Source organism: Protomyctophum bolini (assembly GCF_963924005.1).
Source record: "Protomyctophum bolini genome assembly, chromosome: 16".
In the NCBI taxonomy this organism is placed as follows: Eukaryota; Metazoa; Chordata; class Actinopteri; order Myctophiformes; family Myctophidae; genus Protomyctophum; species Protomyctophum bolini.
The window spans coordinates 36,369,564-36,394,270 of record NC_137877.1 but is presented as its reverse complement, the minus strand read 5'-3'; the positions used below and the strand labels follow the sequence as shown (position 1 = coordinate 36,394,270).

Genomic DNA, 24,707 nt, shown 5'->3' with positions numbered 1-24,707 from the left:
ACGGAGGTTGGATGACGGTGCTACGAGAGAAGGATGCTGGGCGGTGCAATGCTACGACAGAAGGATGCTGGACGGGCTTGCTGGCTGTTCTCCCTTCCACCCTCATGCACTGGCCTTTATATACGGCCCCGCGGACGCCGGTGGAATGTGGGAACGCTCTGAGCCGCATGTCAGCCACACATCTCACACCTCCCCGTGAGAAGCGGCAGTTATTTATGAGCTACAGCAGTTACCTTAATGACATCATGAGACTTTAACATTAGTGTTGATGTCACAGGAACATTATTACTGGTGTCTGCAGTTTTTATTTATTTTCTTTTCTTTTCTGCGGCCTGCGGTTTGAAGATGTTTGATCAGCTCTCAGCTCGGGCAGGTATCAGTGGTGGAAAGTATATAACAGGTACATTTACTTATATGCTGTATTTAAGTACAATTTTGAGGTAGTTTTGATGGAGTATTTCCAAATTCCAATATACTTTTACTCCACTACGGGTGCATATCTTTGATCCACCGGTGTGTCTTAACCGGCCACCCATGTGTCTTAGGCACAGAATAGTAAAAATCATGTATTGGAGGGTGAGCGTTAACCCAGACTGACTCAACTCAGTTTTTCTCATAGCAGTCGGCTATGCGCAGAGCCATCTAATATAATAGAAGAGTTGCGATATTGAGGGGCCAGGTCACGTGGTTCATGTATGTTCATGCGAGCCCGCAGACTATACAATGCACTCCACACACTGCATGCGTAAACTCCCGGTTGTCCCCATTCGTTTGTCTCCATTCACGGGGGGGACGGGGGATCGACCCCCTCAGTTTCATGAGGAGGGGGGATTATCCCCTCCAAATAAAAAAGCCATGTACTGTGGCTGCATGTGTTTTGCTGTGCTGGCAGTGTTTTGCTGTGAAATCAGCTAAAAAACGCGGAAACCCAGCGTAATTGTGTGCAAAGGTGGGGGGCATATGCCCCCCCCCCCCCTCCTCCTCATGCAACTTTTCGCGCGCAGATAGCCCCCAAATATGTCCCCCCCCAGTTATAAAATGTGGACAGAATAGTAAATCATGTTCTGGCCCGAGAGCCACTCAAAGTTGCAACTGGCCAGTCACAGCGTGTTCCTTGCACAAGTGCACTGGCCAACGGCTGTGCACTAACGCAGTAAATCATCTGATACGAATACTACACAAAGTAACAGTATGGTGGAAAGAGTACTTGTTTTACTTAGATAAAAGTACCAATACTTGAACTACTTCGTTACAAGTAAACGTACGGAATTGAAAATGTATTTGAGTAAAAGTACAAAAGTATCGGCATCAAAATGTACTAAAGTACTAAAAGTAATAGTACTCACAATGTCCCATTTCAAAATGTGTACAACGTCTATTGAAATGTATAGGGTTGAAGTGGTTAATGAATGTTTTCTAATCAAAATTAAAATCGCCAAAGTAACTAGTAACTAAAGTTTTCAAATGATTGTAGTGAAGTCAAAGCACACATTTTGGCTTCCGAGATAGTAGTGGAGTAGAAGTAAAAGTACTGGAAATTGGAAATACTCAAGTAAAGTACAAATACCTCAAAACGTGTACAGTACTTAAGTAAAAGTACTTAGTTACTTTCCACCAGTGCAAGTACCTGGAAGCGGTACAGTACTAGAGTAGATGTTTTCACCATGGTGTGACTAACGCAGTAAATAATGGGACAGCACGTCACGTCCATACTCTAATGTGTTCACAGGCTGGTGGCACAGCAATAAAGCCGCTCCGCTTTGTCATCATATGACGTACAGTATGCATACAGTAGCCTATGGGAGAGCCTCTTAACGGTCAGCGGTGTCAAGTAACTACAAGTACATTTACTTATTAAGTACTGTGCTGTACTTAAGTGCAGCTTTGAGGTGTTTGCGATGCGACACATAATTGTGAGTTTGTAAGATCTGCTATTTTCTGGAATTATTGCTATTTTGACAAACTTGAAATGGGACATTCTTTTGCACAATAAGTACTCACAAACTATACGTTTGTGCTTTTACTCAAGCACATTTTGAATTCTGGACTTTTACTTGTAACTTTATACAATTCAGAGTGAGAGAGAGAGAGAGAGAGAGAGAGAGAGAGAGAGAGAGAGAGAGAGAGATTCTGTTCTGTGTTCTGTTTCGCATTATTATTGCTGAGAGGGAGGCACACGGGGAAGAGCAAAAAGGGGTTTAGAACAGAGAATGTCCGTCACTGGGGCAGACCAAGGACCAGATGGATGAATCACATCGACTCACTGGCCTTGGAACGTCTCGGGATCCCCCAAGGAGGAAGTCACTAATGTTGCCCTGGAGAGGGAAGTCTGGAGCTCTCTGGTGGAGCTGTTGCCCCCGTGACCCGACTACGGATAAGCGGTTGAAGATGGATGGATGGATGGATAGGCTGATTCATTGATTCATTGTAGGGTTATAATAATATTCAACTAAGCAGTTTGTCATATCCACGAACCCATGGGGAAATTACACTGGTACTATTTCATAGGAATGTAAAAAAAAACAAAAAAACATATATACAAGAGTTGCCAATTTCAGCCGATCTAATTTCTCTAAATAATGCATATTCTGTGTTCTTAGGACGCTAAAAGAAAGAAAGAAAAATAAAATAGCAGATCTACAAGTTATATATCTGTCTGTCTGTCTGTCTGTCTGTCTGTCTGTCTGTCTGTCTGCCTGCCTGTCTGTCTGTCTCACAGGACATAGATGTTGGACCTGATAGGAACTGGAAGGGGATTGGCATCTCTCTGCTGGTCATCGTCTTGGTGCTCTCTCTTATTGGTCTGTCCATCGTGCTGCTGTCTAAAGGTGAGCCTATCGCGTCGCTGCACATCACTGCTGTCTAAATAATTAAGGTGAGCCTATCGCGTCGCTGCACATCACTGCTGTCAAATTAAGGTGAGCCTATCGCGTCGCTGCACATCACTGCTGTCAAATTAAGGCGAGCCTATCGCGTCGCTGCACATCACTGTCTAAAAGGTGAGCCTATGTATGTACGTATGTAACTCTGAGAGTGCACACACGGAACCAAATGGACGCATAATTACGTCTCTGTAACCCTGAGAGTGTATACGAATGGAACCAAATGGACCCTTACAGGTCTGTAACACGCTCCATATATGGTCAATACAGAATTAATTCCATACGATGATCTGACCTCATCAAACCCTGTACACTCAAGACACGCGCCATATATGGCCAGTACACAGAATTCATTCCATAATGTTGATCTGACCTCCCATGTCAAAGTGACCTCGCCCTTTAGGGCAAGGTCAAGGTCACGGGCAAGGTCACCCTGAGGGTGTCTTACTGGTAATAATAATAAAATAATGTAATGTTTTGTTTTTTTCCTCACAGATGACGGCTCTAAATCGGCTGGCTCCCACTTGACCTTGGACGACCTTTTCCAGAGACGTTTCCACGTGCATGATCCTGACGGCAGGTGGATCAGTGGTATGTAAAGTACCTTCATTTACTGCACTGTATACCTAAGTACATTTTACTGTACTGTATACTCTACTGTACCTAAGTACATTTACTGTACAGTGTGCTGTACATAAGTAGGCCTACATCTTTGTGGTTTTTGTACTTTACTTGAGTCACTACAATTTCCAATACATATATTTCTACTCCACTACATCTCGGGTCCAAATGTTGTACTTAATACGTTGTACGTAATTCACTAACATATTTCTGAAACAAACAAAAAAGTTGAAAGAGTTTCTGTTGTTTGAGGTTAAATCCTGTAGTAGCCTTGCCGAGCCATGAGGCCCATAGGGCAGGAGCCTATCTCCTGTTCCTGTATAGTGTGAAGTACACTCCCTGGACATGACGCTAGTATGTATCAACCCTTGAGTTGAGTCTTTGGTACGACCCGGCCGGGGATTGAACCCCGACCTCCCAGTCTCAGTATAGGGAGTCAGATATAATAAACCTGGTTGGATCTTGGCCAGACCAGCTCAGATTGTAAAGCAGTGCAACATTCCTCACATTGATGCTGAATTACAGCATGTCTGAGCTCTGTTTTCAGAATGTCATAGTGTTGATTTCGTCGATTAATACTATGACAAAGAATGCTCGTCGACTACCTTTCTTCGCTGACGAAAACTAAATGGAAACTAAATGGAAACTAAGCTGTGATGACTAAAAAGATTATATTGACAATTCCGTCAACAAATAAAAACTGGACCAACATGCTAGGAAGGGACTAGTCAGTGGACAACACTTGGTTGCATGCTGAAAATAGTCGATCTACAAGCTCACAATGCGTCGTGCTGCGACGCGTTGTGAGCTTGTAGATCAGCTATTTCCAGCAAGTGTAAAATCAGCCATTACGATGGCATCAATTGGGCCCACCAAAATAAACTTCAGTCGACTAAATCAACTGTAGATTTAGTCGACTAAAATCTCAAAACTAGACTAACACTAACATATTCGAGGTGACTAAAACTTGACTGAAACTAGATGAAAACTATTCAATAAAAGATTTGCTGTCAAAATCAACACTGGTGTCATATCTGTCTGTAATGGCCAGACATCTCCACCATCCAATCATAGTAATGGATTGCATTTTTATAGCGCTCTTTACAGTAGTTTCTATGCACTATGTGCTTACGCAAGGCGCTTCACAATGGTCCCTTCATTCATACATTGGGAGGTGAAGCGGCGAACACTCAACACCCATGACTGAGTGAAGTAGGGGTGCTCGGACAGGAGGGGAAAAATAATAATAATTTTCAAAACAGATTACTAGTCCTAAAACATATGCTGTATCACAGTATCGGTGCCTTATCCCGGTTAATTGCCTGTGTCAGTTTGCTCATGCGTGTGGAGAGGGAAAGTAAAAGCCACTTTTCCGTGCGGAAATGCGCGTGCACCCCCTACTAAACGTTTGGCACCTCCGAGTGTAAACATCTTCCCGCGGGCCGCGGCCATGTTTGACAACGGTGGCAACCACTGGAGGCAATGTGTGGGTTAACGGTGTCTTGATTATTAGAAGTAACCTCTGTACCCCGCAGAGTCATTCAGGAAACTTATATTGCAGTATCTCTATAGATGTGTGTTCATGTGACCAAGAACGGATATATCAGCCAACATTTCAATGTTGGCCCAGGATCAGTGTCCAAAACACTGGGGTCGGGACCCATTTGTGGGTCATGGACTCATTTTTTACGGATCACGACTTGAGGAAAACAAATTATAAAAATATTTCCCCACTCTAAGAAATCCCATGAATAAAAATAATTATATTTAAGAAGTCATGAAAACTATAGAGACCCGGGCAAAAGTCTCTTTTGCATCTCTCTCTCTCTCTCTCTCTCTCTCTCTCTCTCTCTCTCATATATTCAGATGAGGAGTTCATTTTTCGGAGTTGGGATGGAGATGTTGTGAAAGGCACCACGCAGAGCAACCACACACACATCCTGCTGAAGAACACCACCTTTGTGAGTTTAGTTTACTCTCTGGAAACAGCCCCACCAGTATACCGGATGTGAACAATTATGGAACGCCCACCACATACAACCCACCTTCATTTTAATGGAACGAGGAACACCCTTCATGTATTGTATTGTATTGTATTGTATTGTATTGTATCGTATCTTTGGTCTCCCCCACAAACTCCTCCATAAGCTCCAACTGGTCCAGAACGCTGCTGCCCGTATCATCACCAAATCCCCTGCCATCAGTCACATCATCAAACATTGTGCTACACCAACTCCACTGGCTTCCCATCAAACAACCGTATCGACTACAAGATCCTCCTCCACACATTCAAGGCCATTCATTCACCTTGCCCCACCATGTAATCCTGTCTGACCTTATTCACATCGACATTCCCACGTATAGTCTTCCCAGCCCGTCTGTCCACCATGGGGTCCAGAGCCTTCAGCCGCTCTGCCCCTCACCTCTGGAACTCCCGCCCCCCCCTGATATTAAAAACATGGACTCAAACACCACATTCCAAACCCACCTCAAAACTCACCTGTTTAGGCAGGCATATAGATATATGGCTGACCTCTGTTGTCTATCTGCTGCAAGTTGTATACTGTACTTTCTTGCTTTTGCTTTTAACCGTGTTCTGTGTTAACTGTTTTTAACTTGTTGTATACAGCGACCTTGAATAAATGATATTATTATTTATTGTTACGTGTCCATATCTCTCTCACAGCCCACCTTCAAGGCGACAAAGTTTGCGGTGTCTCCAGATCTGAACTTTGTGCTGCTGGGTTACGATGTCAAGCAGGTAAGCAGTGGCGGAAAGTAACTAAGTACTTTTACTTAACTGCTGTATACATAAGCACACTTTTGAGGTATTTGTGCTTTACTTTAGTATGGTCAAATCGCCCCGCAAAAGAAATTGACCTGCACGCATTCCACACCACCACAGGGAGTGCAGTGCCTGGTGTCAACTGTCGAGTCCGTCAGATAGCCGGTTGTAGAATTAACAGCTTAAGTGCAGGATTTCGGACCTCTCTAATCTCTCCACGTATGCCAGTGTGCCAGTAGTGATTACCCTTCCCTGTGCCAATATATTGACATTTTTATTTAAAGGATAAGGCCCTTGACATGCATCATCTCATTTTCGAGGGGGTCCTCGGGCACAACACAGACAAAACAATACATCAAACATGTCAACAAACATTGACATGTGTTGACATGTTTGGTCCTTGGGCAGCCGTGTCTGTTGTATATAGTGTTAATGAATTTAAAATTATGTGTTTACTGTATAGGTCTACAGATCTGTTCATTTGAATGATGTGTGTTTACTGTACAGATCTGTTAGAATTGATTAGAATAATGTGTGATAAACTGTATACCCCGTAGGTCTACAGACACTCCTTCCTGGCATCATATCTGATCTACGACCTGCATACCAGGTGAGTACATTCTGCCTCATCTGCTTATTGGCACAATGTGTTGAATCCATCCATGTGTCTCCATGTGTTGAATCCATCCATGTGTCTCCATGTGTTGAATCCATCCATGTGTCTCCATGTGTTGAATCCATCCATGTGTCTCCATGTGTTGAATCCATCCATGTGTCTCCATGTGTTGAATCCATGTGTTGAATCCATGTGTTGAATCCATCCATGTGTCTCCATGTGTTGAATCCATGTGTTGAATCCATGTGTTGAATCCATGTGTTGAATCCATCCATGTGTCTCCATGTGTTGAATCCATCCATGTGTCTCCATGTGTTGAATCCATCCATGTGTCTCCATGTGTTGAATCCATGTGTTGAATCCATCCATGTGTCTCCATGTGTTGAATCCATCCATGTGTCTCCATGTGTTGAATCCATCCATGTGTCTCCATGTGTTGAATCCATGTGTTGAATCCATCCATGTGTCTCCATGTGTTGAATCCATCCATGTGTCTCCATGTGTTGAATCCATGTGTTGAATCCATCCATGTGTCTCCATGTGTTGAATCCATGTGTTGAATCCATGTGTTGAATCCATGTGTTGAATCCATGTATTAAATGCAACAAATGTGTTGAATCCATGTGTTTAAATGTGTCTCCATGTGTTTCCCACCAGAGAGGTGACAGAGCTCAACCCTCCAGAGGTGTCCGACTCGGTGCTCCAGTTCGCATCGTGGGGTGTTCAGGGCCAACAGCTGGTGAGTAGATCTTTACACACCGGGGGCCAATTAGCCACGGCAATATTTTATTATTATATATATTTTTTTTAAAACATCATGAAGTCAATGCAAGCCTCCACATCAGCAACGAATTAGCAAAAATGTGGCTTATTTATTTCGCTCTGGTGTGGAATTTTGCAGACATTCGCTGGCGAATGATACACCCTGAAGCTTTATAAACAAGTATAAGCCGCTTTTGATCGCTTTTGTCCTGTGGATGGGATATTTACAGTAGATTTAAACTGATGAAAAGCGTAGATAAAAGCATATACAGTAGTTGTGTAGGCTTGTTGTCACGCTGCGGTGATTTAGCATAATATCACGGCAGCGCAAACAAAGCTGTGTTTTGTGCGGCGAGACATGCTGATGCATTCAGCAGCATGGAGGCTAACGCCAGTCCAGCCCCATGGAAGAGACATGCTGATGCAGTCGTCAGCATGGAGGCTAACGCCAGTCCAGCCCCATGGAAGAGACATGCTGATGCAGTCGTCAGCATGGAGGCTAACGCCAGTCCAGCCACATGGAAGCTCTCCCCGAGAGGCCGCTATACATTATAGGGAAGTTAGCTCCTTTATAACTCTATGGGAGTGAGAGGTTCCATCATGTGGGGCTAATGTGACCCACTCCAAGTAGAAGTTACAACATGTTGGTATTGGTAAATCTGTTATGGATGTTATATCATGTCCTCTGAAGCAAAATAGATGTTTTCTAATGTTCCACTGTTTAAGGAACTGCTGCCTCAACTGAACTCTCCAAAACTCCCCAGATAGATCATTCCACTGTTTTTATTCCCCGGCTGGGTCATACCAAAGACTGTAAAAATGGGACCCAATCAATGCCTCCCTGTTTGGCACTCAGCATCAATGGGTTGGATTGGGTGGTCAGTCCCTGCTTGGCACTCAGCATCAATGGGTTGGATTGGGCGGTCTGTCCCTGCTTGGCACTCAGCATCAATGGGTTGGATTGGGGGTAAAATCAACTAATCGAATGATTCCCGAGCGCGGCAAGGCTGCAGCTCATCACCACTCCATGGCTGCGGCTCACCGCTCCAAGAGATGGGTCAAATGCGGAGAGCAAATTTCACTGCGGTAACGTGCGACAAATTGTACGACTTTTACTTTTGACAAGATACGCCAGAAGATGGATATATCTATCAGATCCCTGCTTTGAGAACAACATTGTTTGGTTACAGATTTACGTGTTTGAGAACAATACTTATCGTTTGGTTACAGATCTACATATTTGAGAACAACATCTACTACCAGACGGATGTCCGCAGCAGCTCGTGGAGACTGACCTCGTCTGGCCAGGAGGGGGTGGTGTTTAACGGCATCTGTGACTGGCTGTATGAGGGTAGAGTCAGCACTCACTTCTGGAGCGTCTCATAATGTGTCTGTGTCTTCTGGAGCGTCTCATAATGTGTCTGTCTCTGTGTTGATTTCGTCGACTATTACTGTGACAAAAAATGTTCGTCGACTACCTTTTTTCACTGACGAAAACGAATTGGAAACTAAATGAAAATTATGACTACTGTTAAAACTATGATGACTAAAACTAAGATGCATTGGTCCCAGAGCTTCTCATAATGTGTCTGTATGTTCCAGAGGAGGTGCTCCACACCCAAGTGGCTCACTGGTGGTCTCCTGGTGTCTCATAATGTGTCTGTATGTTCCAGAGGAGCTTATAGAGGTCCCAGAGCTTCTCATAATGTGTCTGTCTCTTCAGAGGAGCTTCTAGAGGTCCCAGAGCTTCTCATAATGTGTCTGTCTCTTCAGAGGAGCTTCTAGAGGTCCCAGAGCTTCTTATAATGTGTCTGTCTCTTCAGAGGAGCTTCTAGATGTCCCAGAGCTTCATGTGTCTGTCTCTTCAGAGGAGCTTCTAGAGGTCCCAGAGCTTCTCATAATGTGTCTTTATGTTCCAGAGGAGCTTATAGAGGTCCCAGCGCTTCTCATAATGTGTCTGTCTCTTCAGAGGAGCTTCTAGAGGTCCCAGAGCTTCTCATAATGTGTCTTTATGTTCCAGAGGAGGTGCTCCACACCCAGGTGGCTCACTGGTGGTCTCCTGACGGCTCCAGGCTGGCCTACCTGTCCGTCAACGACAGCCTGGTTCCCAGCATGCAGCTGGCTCGCTTCACCGGAGCCCTGTATCCCCGTGGGCACAGCTACCCTTACCCAAAGGTATACTGATGCCCACCCCTGTACCCCCAAAGGTACTGATACCCACCCCTGTACTCCCAAAGGTCCGCATTTGACTGTGTGTGTGTGTGTGTGTGTGTGTGTGTGTGTGTGTGTGTGTGTGTGTGTGTGTGTGTGTGTGTGTGTGCGTTGCAGATGGGTCAGGTGAATCCTGTGGTCAGACTGTATGTGGTTAGTCTGGACGGAAGCTCTCTGACCACTGAACTACCTCCTCCTGACAGCTTTGACCTCAGGTAACTGACCACTGAACTACTGACAGCTTTGACCTCAGGTCATAGTTTTAGTCGGCGGAATCAATACTGTTCATACTCTGAACGCATCAGCGTGCGAGCTGAGGCACACAACAACCTTTATATTAAAGAGGTTCACAAACCAGAGTCATTCTTCTTTTGTTTTTTCCCCCCGTAGTGAGTATTATGTCACCATGGTGACGTGGGTGACCAATCAGAAGGCAGCGGTTCGCTGGGTCAACAGAGCTCAGAACATGTCCGTCCTGACCGTGTGCGATGTCGCCAGAGGACAAGGTTCAAAGGTCACCTGTGTCAAGGTGAGAGGTCACCAGAGGTACACACTCTCAGAGTTACAGACCAGTAAGTGTCAATTTGGTTCTATGTGTCTCAGAGTTACAGACCCATGAGAGAAAGAGTCCATTTGGTTCCATGTGTTACACTCTCAGAGAGAACCATAAGGGTCCATTTGGTTCCATGTGTTACACTCTCAGAGTTACAGATCTGTAAGGGTCCATTTGGTTCCATGTGTTACACTCTCAGAGTAACATTGGCACTTTCCCCATGTGTTGACAATCACTGATTTACATGACAACTTCCTGTTTATTACTGATTTACATGACAACTTCCTGTTTGATTTCAGAAACATGTGATGATGTCAGAGGCGTGGCTGGATCATCAGGTGAGACGCGTGTCAAAATATATATAAATTATATAAATGCACCATTTACCATTTTACCTTGCCACTTGCAGTGAGAATAACTTATCTCCTACTGTGCACATGGTGAAGTGAGGTACTACAATTACCGGTAAACAGTCGATCTCCTGTATGTTTGTGTTATTTTGTATGTAGAACGAAGAGCCTGTTTTCTCCAAGGACGGATCAACGTTCTTCATCACCACGCCTCTGAAACATGGAGGAAGTGGAGCCTTCAGACACATCGCTATGATATCTCATCTGGTAACACAACACTATGATTGATATCTCATCTGGTAACACAACACTATGATTGATATCTCATACACAACACTATGATTGATATCTCATATGGTAACACAACACTATGATTGATATCTCATCTGGTAACACAACACTATGATTGATATCTCATCTGGTAACACAACACTATGATTGATATCTCATCTGGTAACACAACACTATGATTGATATCTCATATGGTAACACAACACTATGATTGATATCTCATCGGGTAACACAACACTATGATTGATATCTCATCGGGTAACACAACACTATGATTGATATCTCATCTGGTAACACAACACTATGATTGACATCTCATATGGTAACACAACACTATGATTGATATCTCATCTGGTAACACAACACTATGATTGATATCTCATATGGTAACACAACACTATGATTGATATCTCATCTGGTAACACAACACTATGATTGATATCTCATATGGTAACACATTACTATGATTGATATCTCATCTGGTAACACAACACTATGATTGATATCTAATATGGTAACACATTACTATGATATCTCATCTCTCAAGAGTTACATTATTGTTAAAAGTCTGCATTACTTAAATCACAAGAAGTCTACACAATTAGAACATTTCCCTGCTCTCTCTCAAAATATTCTTTAGTCTTAGGGTCCGAGAGGCTAAATGTCATCAAATGGTCCGTGGCTGAAATGCAGACTAAATAATTGACCTTGACCTTTCATTATACATTATATATTTGTATTAACGTGATAACATTGGCTTTCATTATAGCTCCCCCAACAGTCTAAAGGTCAGGAGGTCAACCTTCGACACCTGACCTCGGGCAGCTGGGAGGTGTGTCAGATCTTGGCCTACGATGATGACGCCCGCTGTGTGTGAGTATAGCACGTTAGCATCACTGTGTGTGAGTGCTATTGTCTGTAGTTAGCACATTATAACCATTGTATGTGAGTGTCTGTATTTAGCACGCTATCATCACTGTGTGAGTGTACTGTGGTTAGCACGTAAGCATCACTGCGTGTGAGTGTACTGTGGTTAGCACGTTAGCATCACTGTGTGTGAGAGAGCGTACTGTTGTCTCCCAAATAGATTATTATGAAATAACTAGTGAGGTTTGTGTTTTGCAGTTACTTCCTGAGCACAGAGGAAGGACCGACACAAAGACAACTGTACAGGTACATCATTACAACAGAAGGGAGAAGAGTTTGGGACGTGTGGAACGTTGTCCCGGCGTTTTTGGTGAATGTTCATCTAGTTTCCCTGCATTGGCTGATCTGAGCGAGCGGGAGGGTTGGTAGCATCCGATCAAACTTGCAAGATATGGGCATGCCATACCTTTGGTTGCTTTAAAAGCCAGCATCACAGTTTTATTCTCTGTGCGGGCAGGAACCGGGAGGCAATGGAGGGAGCAGAGAAAGGGGGAGACATGTGAGAATTATGGCTGGTTGAAGATCAAGCGAGCTGCGGCATTCTGGACCAATTGGAGAGGCTTAAGTGTGCATGCCGGTAGGCCAGTAAGGAGAGAGTTAGGGGAGCCGGTAGACATGAGCTCCATGCTTCTGGTCTCAACCAATCACACACCCACTTCACAACAAAGCACCCGATTTTAAACCAATCACATCTTCATAATAGAGCAGCCTATTTAATGCTCTTATCGCCACCTAGTGTTCATTCAATGTTACCGCACAGTGCCGATAGAATGTAGCGGATGGCGTCAGTTTTCATCCAGGTCACACAGCGTCTGAACCTCACAGAAGGAGGTGCAAGTTGTTTTAGCAGGAGCAGACATGGCTTAGCTTTCGCCAAAAACAGTAATATGTCCGGCGCGATGCGATCAAAAATCACTATTTACCACTGCACCTTAAAAGGGTGACCTCCCTTGCTGTTTTTAAGAGGGAGTTGAAAACCTATTGTTTAGATTGATCTTGTGTTCACATTCAATGTTCTATTACAATTGTCCTTATAGTGTTAGGCGATCTTCTTTGTTTAACTCAGCCATAGATGCAGTGGCCGCCTCAGTGTTTGGGTCCACAAACGCCTGTTTTTTTTCGGGTTCGGATTTTTCTTCTTTCTCTCCCGCCTTTTCCTCCTCTCTCTTCCTTTTCTCCCCCTGAGGTGGCTTGTTGAAGGTCCATGGTATCTCTGTGGCTATAGGGGGGAAGCATCTTCCCCCTGTCCTGGCCCAAGTTCTTCAGGAAATTGGACATGTCAATGATTTTCATCTTCATCATTTCGGCATTGGTGAAGAGGCAGCGCTTCATGAGCTCCTTATAGTCCACATATAATCCGTTCATAAAGAACCCGGTAATGGTGATGAAGATCAAGGAGTCTATGTCTAACGACACCCATCCCATAAACTGCTGCTGTGGGGAGGGCTTTCAGTCTGAATAATGAAGTGAAACTAAATGAAAATTCAGTGTCAGGCTAAACGTTGGGTGAAATTCACCCGAACACCTGCCTGTAGGAAAACAACAAAACAGGGATGTGGGCAGGGAAACAAACCTGCTTCTGATGTCACTGTGAGTATCATGAAGCTACCTGAGGAAATCACCCGGGTTTAGTGTTCTAGGGTCAACCAGAGTGTCCACATTGTGAGAGTCCATTGTGTGTGTCTTTAGCGTGTCCACAGTAGATCCGTCCCACAGACGGTGTGTGAGCTGCTTCCTCTTCACGCCTCAGTGCTCGTACTACAGTGCCCTCTTCAGCCCAGACTACCAGCATGTTCTCCTGAGCTGCAGAGGTAGGTACTACTACTACTACTAGTACTTATCATGTTGTACTCAGCTGTAGAGGTAATAATCTGCATTGTCCTGAAGGATATTGGTCTTCACAGTCTGTTCAAACACCCATATCAAAAACAACACTACGTTAATAACTACTACGTTTTAATTAACTCACTGCCAAGAACGAGTTAGAAACGTATTTTAGTTTCATGCGAGGGTTAATGTATGGCGGTGTTTAAATATCGAAGGGAAACGATGCCCGATGACGTTCTGACCTGACCGAAACGTTGCTGCTTAACCCATTCTGGGCGGGACCCCTTTTCGGTGTTTTAAATCATTATTTTAATCTTTATCTATTGAAAAATAGAAGATCTACATGCTTCTAGCGCGGCACAGAGTGCCGCGCTACGAGCTTTTAGATCGGCTATTTTTGAAAAATAATGAAAATGTTTGAATATATATATTCTTTCACCGTTTTTAACTCAAATCTTTGCTTCTGAGGGGTTCCTGGAACAACATATCAGCATTCCAGATAGGGTTCGGTGGCCAAATACAGATAATTCTGGGGGTCCTTGACATGAAATATATTGAGCACCAGTGAAACATAGAACATTTTCAGAAAACTGTCAGGATTTAGAAGACAAAATTGATTAAATAACATTCTGTAAGTGAAGACAGTGTGCAGGATTTTTTTTTCCGACTCGTAAAGACCATGGCTAAAACTAAATGAAATGATGCGTATCTCAAAATAGGTCCTACTTATTTATTTATTTTTCTCCAGGACCTGGAATTCCACAAACAACTCTACACAGACTGACTCATATGACGGGTAGGTACGTTGAAGTAATTTAATTTGTGTGCTGTCTTGTCTCGTCTTTCGGTCACTCGCATCAAGTGTGTTTGGCCGATTGGATTGCGTTGCTGCTATACGTTGGTCCCCCAAACGTCACTTCACATTTATTGTTCCTTTTTACTTATCGTTTCCTTTTTTTTTACGGGGGCCAGTTTCGAATTGCAGCCGTCCGTGGGTGCTCTTTGAGAGCGGTTTTGAAGGAGTCAAGGGATTTAATGACTGTTGGTAGGGCGTTCCACATTTTAGTGGCATAGGAGCAAAATTAATTTAATCCCTTGTTTGATACTGGGATACTTTTATACTGAATTACCACCTCGACCTCAGAAAATAATTATTTGTCTCTCCAACTACCATCATAATAACTGATGTTAAAATACAGGAGCGTATACCTGCCCTTTGTGTTCCATTCCTAAGCCATTCCTGACAAAACTAATCACTAATCAGCACAACTGGTGATATTTCTAATGTGATGAATCCGTCCACAAATCTTCTAACGACTATGTGCTGTCATGCTCATCTCAGCACGGCTGGATAGCCTATTTCAACCAATTGCTTGGTCAGAAGAACTATAATAATATAAATATTTCATTCCACTTCGGTCTTTTTTCTTCTTATTTTGGGTGACTCCTCTGTGTACCACCAGTGGTACTAGTATTCCTCTGAACTAGACAACTGAGGGTCAAAAAGAAGGGGAAAAAAACTCGTACTGGTGACTATACTTGAAAGGAGGAAAAAAATGAAAACGTCGTCAGTGGTTTTTTTGTATGTATTGATTTACTGCACCAGCGAATTCGGGGACGGGCACACATAGACATCAAAGGGGGCTTCAGCCCCTGCCCTTTCACCTGTCTGTCCTTTCCAGAACACAAATGCAGCATTTACTACACGGTGAAAGAAATGCAAATACCCCTCCTCTCCTTTCCATGCCATGCCGGAAGGCAGCATTCAGGAGAATTGCTTTTTTCCCCCCCCGAAGTCTCCTGAACTTGAACGCAGCATTTTGCGTTGAACACCATTTGTTTAGAAATCCATGTTGTTACATCGCATCTCCACTAGCCAAAGAGTGCTGGGTTGCGCCCCAAAAATAGCTGACAACAAGCTCGAGCTTGTAGATCTGCTATTTTGTCCAAAAGTGCCCTCTTACGGGATTTCAGCCCCTGCCTCTCAAACACACTCTGCACGTCCCTGAGCAAATTCATAATATTTGTTGTTGTTCTTTCAGAGAGTGTCATGGTGGAGGACAACGAGGTCTTAAGGGATGCTCTGGTTTCCATGCCGATGCCCAAGAGGGACAGGAGAAGCGTACTCATCAACGACCTCGGTAAATTAACTAAGCAGCGTTGATTTTGACAGAACTTTTTGATTTGTCATATAGTCTCTTCTCTTGAATAGTTTTCAGTCACATTTCAGTCACCTGGTATGTTTTAGTGTTAGTCTAGTTTTAGTCGACTATGTATCAGAAGATTTTAGTCGACTAAAATGTATTTTGGCGGGCCTTGATGCCGTCGTAATGACACTTGCTGAAAATAGCCGATCTACAAGCTTCTAAATCTGCCATTTTCAGCATGCAACCAAGTGTAATATGGCTTGGATCCATTAGTCCCTTCCTAACATTTTAGTCTAGTTTTTATTTGTTGACGAAATAGTTTTAAGGAAGGAGGAGAGACCTGCACACCGCAACTTGCTGGTTCAAGAAGTTTATTTTAAGAGTCGTATATAAAACGTTTCGGCCTTTCGGCCTTCTTCAGGCATGACGAAATTTGACGAAATTGTTAAAATATTTACTCTTAGTTTTAGTCATCATAGCTTAGTTTTAATATAGTTTCCATTTAGTTTTCGTCAGTGAAAAAAGGTATAGTCGACAAACATTTTTCGTCATAGTATTAGTCGACGAAATCAACACGGTAACTAGGTACATTTAGTCAAGAGGGACAGGAGAACCGTACTCTACTCTACTACTCATCGATGACCTCGCTATGCTACTGAAATATTACACTGAAGGGCAGTGCTGTAAAGGAGTGGTTCCCAAACGTTTTCATGTCAAGGACCCCCAAACTGACACATTAGCCCGCGGACCCCCATTTTAAAAGATATGCCAGGGACTCCCGTAAGAGAAGATTTTTACACTCCATTCCATACACTCTCAGAGTTAGAGAGGTATTATTAAAGCATACTATGTAGACATACTGTAGCACTCTATAGTGTATACGTATACGTAATATTCATTTTACAGATGTTCTACTGTTAAGCTGCGTTCAGATCATATTTGTTTCCAGTCGCGCCAATCACTTCCCGTTTGCCCCTGTTCGTGCCGTGCCCGATCGCGCAACTTCTCGTCTTTGCGTTGACTTTGTATGTAATTGTGCCGCTCTATCCATCCAAGTCTGAACGCAATCTTTAGACGGATGTTATAGGTTCTTAACTTTCCTCATTATCCTAGATGACTGTGTCTATGCATTTGATGTATTACCATGTGTTGTTGTTCTTGCTTACTGTGAGTCGCTCTGGATTATGAGCGTCTGCTACGTGCCTACATTGTATATTATAATGACAGTATAACGATTACAATAATAACAATTAAATAAATCAATTATAGCAAAAATGAGGGAGGTGGTGGGTCAGTTCAGAATAGAAATCACTACCGGAATCAGAAAATAAGCTTAACTGTGATTTAATAAACTCAAAACTAAATGAAATTTTCAATAACAATAGTCACTTAAATGAAATCAAAATAAAATAAACCGCCTCAAAAGGAATGGGTGTGAAACTGTCAAGTGTCCTGGCACTGTCCAAAACTAACTAAAATGTCCAAAAGGAAATCCAAAATGGAACCCGCTCAATGTTGTGTAGTGGTAAGCCTCCTCTTACTAACCTTTACACCGTTACGAAAAAGTCCGTCCGCGATCGACATCCAAACAAAAAAGTCTCTTTATCCAAAGGTATAATCCGTTAAAAGGGAAAAATCCAAATGGCTGTAATGGCAAGACTAGGGAAATCTTCCTCTTGCCTCCTCAGTATAGACTGTGCTCAATCTCTCCAGGTGGCCCAAACAATGTGATTGCCCCTCACCCCATCAGCCAGGTGGGGTGAGGGCGGGGCTTCACAATCACTGCCTGTTCTGTTACCATAGCAACACATGTATCTAGCTGGTTTCTCATGGCATAGTCCAGCAGATAACTAGAAAAAACGCATAGCGTGGCAGATAGGTGGAAAATAATAACATACATGAAAATAGTGCATAGCAAACGAAAAAAATGCATATAAACAATGTGACTCTGGGCACAGATGTCACAACAGTGTGTGTAATTGGATGAAATTGTTTTCTTTGCCCACAGCTCTCCGTCTGGAGATCAGTGTCCCTAAACATCTGGACGAGACCCAGCAGCACCCTCTCCTCCTGATGATGTACGTGTTGTTTAATAAAATGTCGCTGTTAACACTTTGGAGAAGCTTTTCAGAATAAAATCTCCCTCATCTGCTGGGCACGCTAGCGCCTTTATTTTGAAACATCCCGGTGCATAAAAAGTGATAACAGTTTTCTGAAACCAAGCAGCACCCTCTCCTGTGAGCTGCCATTCTCCTGTATAGAGCGTCTTGTTTAGATCCTTTTAATTCCGTTTACTTGCATTAAAAATGCTGTGTAAATTGTTCAGTTATTTTTGATATAATCTTTCACTGGTATAATATATATTTATATATACTTTTTTCCCCCACAACAACGGAGATAGAAGATGTGTCGTTAAAGCAGACTACTGAAATGAACAGTTTCTGACTTTTAAACAGAATCACGTAGCAGGAACATAAACTGACATTGTGTTATTTTCCCAAACAGTAAAATGGCGATTCTCCTCCTTTTATTTTGTTTTCTTGTTTTGTTTTCGTTTGGACAGAGCCAGCGCCCCCGGTGGCCAGAGCGTGAGCGACCGCTTCACTCTGGACTGGGACTCGGTCCTGGTCAGCTCGGACCACGTGATCGCTGCCCGCCTGGATGCTCGGGGCAGCGGCTTCACTGGTCAGAGGGTTCTACACGGGCTGGACCAGAGACTGGGCTCTGTGGATGTACAAGACCACATCGCTGCCCTGGAGTGAGTTTAATATAATACCAGATGTATACAAGACCACATCGCTGCTCTGGAGCAGGTTCTGTTAGATTAATATTTCCGATCACGTGATTGGACCGGGACATCTCTATAGTTATTTAACTTATTTGTCTTATTCTGTTCTTTGGAAAACTTAACATGATGTCCTATTAACCCATTTTGACATGAAAATGTTTGAGAACCACTGACATAGAAACACAAGGTTTTTCAGACATTTTGTTGAATCAGTTCATAGGTCTAAATGGGTTAAATCAGTCATGTTCCAAACCAGCGACCCTCTCTCATCTCCCAGATACCTGCTCAGGCTGCCCTATGTTGACGGGACCAGAGTTGGAGTGTACGGAAAGGTACAGTAACATGGCTTATCTGTTCAGCTGCTGCTTGAAGGTAAAGTAACATGGCTTATCTGTTTAGCAGCTGCTTGAAGGTACAGTAACATGGCTTATCTGTTTAGCAGCTGCTTGAAGGTACAGTAACATGGCTTATCTGTTTAGCAGCTGCTTGAAGGTACAGTAACATGGCTTATCTGTTTAGCAAGCTGCTTGGTTACACTGATATGGCATGCATCATCTTTAGGGACAAGGAATATAGAACAAGGATGGAGTGCTGTGATTTTTTTTCCTAAAACCGGATCATTGGTTACTATGATTAAACTAGGAGAAAAAATATTATTTCTTTTTTTTGTACAGTAAGTGTTAAAAGGATCCCTGTCTTAAAACATTATACTTGCGCTCTATAACTAAAATTACAAAATAATAACACCATAAATATTTTATTTCTTTCATAAATAGATAATCTTTCACTCAATAGGGACTGCTCCCGTTGCAAGTTGATGATGTCATATGCCCATGTGTGGTCTAGCCCTATGGAATTGTGGAATGCATATGCTAATAAAAAAAACAACATAATACTTCCTAAAGTTAATATGAGCATCAAAGCAATATTTAAGATTTCTTATTATCACGTGTTAATGTGTTAGCAAGTTTTCTAAATCTTCTAAACGTCATTAACATATATATTTTTGAAAAAAGTGTGAAGTTTCCCATTAAGTGAAGGTTGGGGTTGCATGTGCCCCCCCCCGGGCCACCGGTTGCCCTTGTATGCTGTACTGCAGTGGATCCCAAAGTGAGGTCCGGGGACCCCCATTGGTCCTCGAGGGTCCAAAGCTATAGTTTGGAACTGGACCCTTATGGATCTGTAACTCTGAGAGTGTACAAATGGAACCGTTTGTACACTCTCAGAGTTAAATTAACATTGATTTTACAATATAAATTGGGGTCTCAGAGATAGAAATGCCATTAAATGGGGGTCTGTATAGACTACTATGCATGTCAAACTGGGGGTCCTTGAAATTAAACGGGTTGAGAATCACTGCTAGAGCCGTAAAAAAAATAACTTCTCTTATGGGGGTCCCTGGCATAGTTTGGGAACCACTGCTGTAATGTCTTGGTATGTGTATTGTTGGTGCACTGCAGGCCTACGGTGGGTTCCTCAGCACACTGCTGCTCTTGTCTCATGGTTCCATGTTCAAGTGTGGCGTCGCCGTGACTCCAGTCACCAACTGGAGACTCTACGGTACGAGAAACCTCAGCAGTATTTGATCAAATAGAATCGATTTAGCGTTATAGACCCTACTGCATCGTCTAGTTCTGTGTTGTCAGAAACATTCTTGAGTTGAGTTGAGAGTGCAACGTTTAGCTGGGATTCACAGAGCAGCTGTGCTCCATGGGGGGAGGAGGGCAGAACACAGCCATGGAGCAGAACTGCTCTGTGAAACCAATGGACTCCCATTGAAAATGTGTGTGTGTGTGTGTGTGTATGTGTGTGTGTGTGTGTGTGTGTGTGTGTGTGTGTGTGTGTGTGTGTGTGTGTGTGTGTGTGTGTGTGTGTGTGTGTGTGTGTGTGTGTGTGTGTGTTACATGGCTGTATAAAATCCACGCAGTCATTATCAAGACATGGCACTGCTGAATTCAGTGATTGACCAATCTGAATCGCGCATTCAACCAAGCCAAGTGTCATTGTTTAATGCCATGCTGTCTCAAATGTAGCTAAAGCTTTAAGAAATCATCGCCACACTGTCTCACATGTAGCTAAAGCTTTTATTTAGGTACCATCTCCATACTGTGTCTCACATGTAGTAAAAGCTTTTTAAATCCATCGCCATACTGTGTCCTTTTTTAAACATCACCATACTGTCTCACATGTAACTAAAGCTTTTAAAACAATCACCATACTGTGTCTCACATGTAGCTAAAGCTTTTAAATCATCACCATACTGTGTCTCACATGTAGCTAAAGCTTTTTGAATCAGCATAATAGAAGGTTCAGAACAGCATGTTGAACGACTGTTCCTCGTCTCTCCTGTTTCTTCTTGTAAAGGCTCAGCCTTCACTGAACGATACTTTGGATTTCCAGGCAAGGACAGCAGATATGAGGTAAGACTTATTATTTTCTTTCTTGCTTTTCTTGCTATCTTGTTTTCTTGCTTGCTTGCTCTGAGGCTTTGATTAGACTGTTATAAAGCGGAGCGGTCTGTTATCAATAAATAACATACCGCAATCGGAATCAAGGATGCAACCAAGCTGTGTAATAAACTGTAATAACTCTTGGTTAAACGTTGTTGTTCCACAGATCTCCAGTCTGCTCAGTAACGTTGTGTCGTTCCACAGATCTCCAGTCTGCTCAGTAACGTTGTGTCGTTCCACAGATCTCCAGTCTGCTCAGTAACGCTGTGTCGTTCCACAGATCTCCAGTCTGCTCAGTAACGCTGTGTCGTTCCACAGATCTCCAGTCTGCTCAGTAACGTTGTGTCGTTCCACAGATCTCCAGTCTGCTCAGTAACGTTGTGTCGTTCCACAGATCTCCAGTCTGCTCAGTAACGTTGTGTCGTTCCACAGATCTCCAGTCTGCTCAGTAACGTTGTGTCGTTCCACAGATCTCCAGTCTGCTCAGTAACGTTGTGTCGTTCCACAGATCTCCAGTCTGCTCAGTAACGTTGTGTCGTTCCACAGATCTCCAGTCTGCTCAGTAACGTTGTGTCGTTCCACAGATCTCCAGTCTGCTCAGTAACGTTGTGTCGTTCCACAGATCTCCAGTCTGCTCAGTAACGTTGTGTCGTTCCACAGATCTCCAGTCTGCTCAGTAACGTTGTGTCGTTCCACAGATCTCCAGTCTGCGCAGTAACGTTGTGTCGTTCCACAGATCTCCAGTCTGCTCAGTAACGTTGTGTCGTTCCACAGATCTCCAGTCTGCTCAGTAACGTTGTGTCGTTCCACAGATCTCCAGTCTGCTCAGTAACGTTGTGTCGTTCCACAGATCTCCAGTCTGCTCAGTAACGTTGTGTCGTTCCACAGATCTCCAGTCTGCGCAGTAACGTTGTGTCGTTCCACAGATCTCCAGTCTGCTCAGTAACGTTGTGTCGTTCCACAGATCTCCAGTCTGCTCAGTAACGTTGTGTCGTTCCACAGATCTCCAGTCTGCTCAGTAACGTTGTGTCGTTCCACAGATCTCCAGTCTGCTCAGTAACGTTGTGTCGTTCCACAGATCTCCAGTCTGCTCAGTAACGTTGTGTCGTTCCACAGATCTCCAGTCTGCTCAGTAACGTTGTGTCGTTCCACAGATCTCCAGTCTGCTCAGTAACGTCTCTGGAACCGTCCAACGGAAACTTCTCATTGTCCACGGCACTGCTGACGGTGAGAGCCACTGTTAATTACGTTGGCTATAACTATGACATTTCTTTTTAAAATGTTGGTCCAGTTTTGACGAACACTATTGAAAACTTAATAAAGAAAAAAAGCAATGATGACTAACATGAGTCAATAAATATACAGCCAATTTAATCAACAAAGACTAGACTAAAATGTCATTGAGGGACTAGTGGAGAAGATATCCAGTAGAACTAAATGTCAGGGAGGGACTAGTAGAGAAGAGATCCAGTAGAACTGTCAGGGAGGGACTAGTGGAGAAGATATCCAGTAGAACTAAATGTCAGGGAGGGACTAGTAGAGAAGAGATCCAGTAGAACTAAATGTCAGGGAGGGACTAGAGGAAAAGAGATCCAGTAGAACTAAATGTCAGGGAGGGACTAGTGGAGAAGATATCCAGTAGAACAATATGTCAGGGACTAGTGGTAGTGTAGAAGAGATCCAGTAGAACTAAATGTTAGGGTGGGACTAGTGGAGAAGAGATCCAGTAGACCTAAATGTTAGGGAGGGACTAGTGGAGAAGAGATCCAGTAGACCTAAATGTTAGGGAGGGACTAGTGGAGAAGAGATCCAGTAGAACTAAATGTTAGGGAGGGACTAGTGGAGAAGAGATCCAGTAGACCTAAATGTTAGGGAGGGACTAGTGGAGAAGAGATCCAGTAGACCTAAAAGACGAGCCATTTTATGTTTGGTTGTGTGTGGGTGTCACACTCAGAAAATAGCTGATCCACAAGCTCACAACGCAACACGTTGACTCAGTTAATACAAATGTTATGTTAAAATCTCATTACTTTGCTGCTTAAAACCTTCTCACTGCACAAAGAAGAAAGCCATAATTTCACAGAACAGAACTGTAGCCTACAGGAGAACAGAGTCAGAGAGAGCGTGGTGAATCAAGTGTAATGTATGGATCACAGAGAGAGCGTGGTGAATCCAGTGTAATTGTTGTCGAACTTTGTTCACAGCTACCGTTCACTTCCAACATTCCGCTGAGCTGGTGAAGCTGCTGACGGCATCGAACAACGCTAACTACACGCTGCAGGTGACCCCCCCGCCCCCCGACCCCACCGCCCGTGTTCCGTTCATAACAGACACATACAGCCCCCCCTCCCCTCTTTACCCGTGCAGTACTTCGTTTAGACTAGTCATTGGTTAGACCAGTCATTAGTCCTATACAACCTATCTCAAACCATCACCCTAACCCTAACCTCCCACGGGGCAGCACACCTAAACCCAACCTTAATCCTCTCCCAACCCTTAACGCACCCCTCACCAACCTTAATCCGGTCGTTTTTAACGCACCCCTCACCAACCTTAATCCGGTCGTTCTAATGCACTCCTCACCAACCTTAATCCGGTCGTATTAACTCACCCCTCATCAACCTTATGTCTAACTAAAGGATGCCTCCCTTTAAATTATCCATTAATTAGGACCTGAGGCGGATTCTATAAAAGAGCTACAGTAAGCCGCAATTATAGATCGAGTTAACAGTGGTCCGTGTGTGTCGTCCTGTGGTTCAGATGTTCCCAGATGAAGACCACCACATGGCTTCGGTCCAGAGCCAGCACTACATGCTGACGTCAGTGCTCCAGTTCTTCAGGTCCTGCTTCCAGGAGGAGATGCTGGTCCCCGGCCCCACCTCGTCCAAGGAGGACGACTAGCTCCTTCCATACAGTACAGAAGTCCTGACGTCACTCCAAACCTTCAAGGACCCCCAAATTGACACTTTTCATGTCAAGGACCCCCACGTTGACACAAATTAGCCGGTGGGTGACCCATTTGAAAAGATATGCCAGGGACCCCCATAAGAGAATATTTTTACAGCCCTAGCAGAGATCCTCAACCCGTTTAATTTCAAGGACCCCCAGTTTGACATGCATTAGTCTAGTACGGACCCCCATCTCGAGAGTGTACTTAATGTTACCCTAACATTCAGCAGATGTTTCCCGGCTCCCAAGCGAGTTGGGTTGGAACAAATTGAGAGGTGATTTTGTGATGAAAGCTTAGCGAAATGTTTGGCAAAAAACTAAATGCTTACCACTTGGTTTTTGCAGATTTGCCAAACATTTCACCAAACTTTCCCCAACTAACTGTGATGTCCCAGATGTGCAGACACAGAGCATCACCAAACCATGTCCGCAGGTTGTAATGGAATTATGACAATACGACATCGAGGTGCCTTTTTACATAATCTCAACACCGTGGTCAATTAAACCCCCCCTACCGTCATCGGTGGACTGAGTCAATATGCGACTGT

General features: G+C 43.6%; 1 protein-coding gene across 1 annotated transcript; it reads left to right on the top strand.

Moving 5' to 3' along the window:
* Positions 1-64: 64 nt before the first annotated feature.
* LOC308330941 (inactive dipeptidyl peptidase 10-like) lies at positions 65-24,111 on the top strand (the record flags this gene model as incomplete). The annotated part of the gene is made up of 27 exons (XM_080786008.1): positions 65-169; positions 2,720-2,828; positions 3,378-3,473; positions 5,370-5,464; positions 6,190-6,264; positions 6,846-6,898; positions 7,562-7,643; positions 8,897-9,017; positions 9,687-9,841; positions 9,995-10,092; positions 10,268-10,406; positions 10,940-11,047; positions 11,853-11,944; positions 12,197-12,244; positions 13,688-13,809; positions 15,868-15,966; positions 17,981-18,050; positions 18,536-18,730; positions 19,038-19,092; positions 20,221-20,320; positions 21,125-21,180; positions 21,453-21,506; positions 21,947-22,000; positions 22,137-22,190; positions 22,365-22,437; positions 23,415-23,491; positions 23,971-24,111. 27 exons carry the CDS (start codon positions 65-67, stop codon positions 24,109-24,111), a joined length of 2,526 nt encoding a protein of 841 aa, XP_080642134.1.
* Positions 24,112-24,707: the final 596 nt, after the last annotated feature.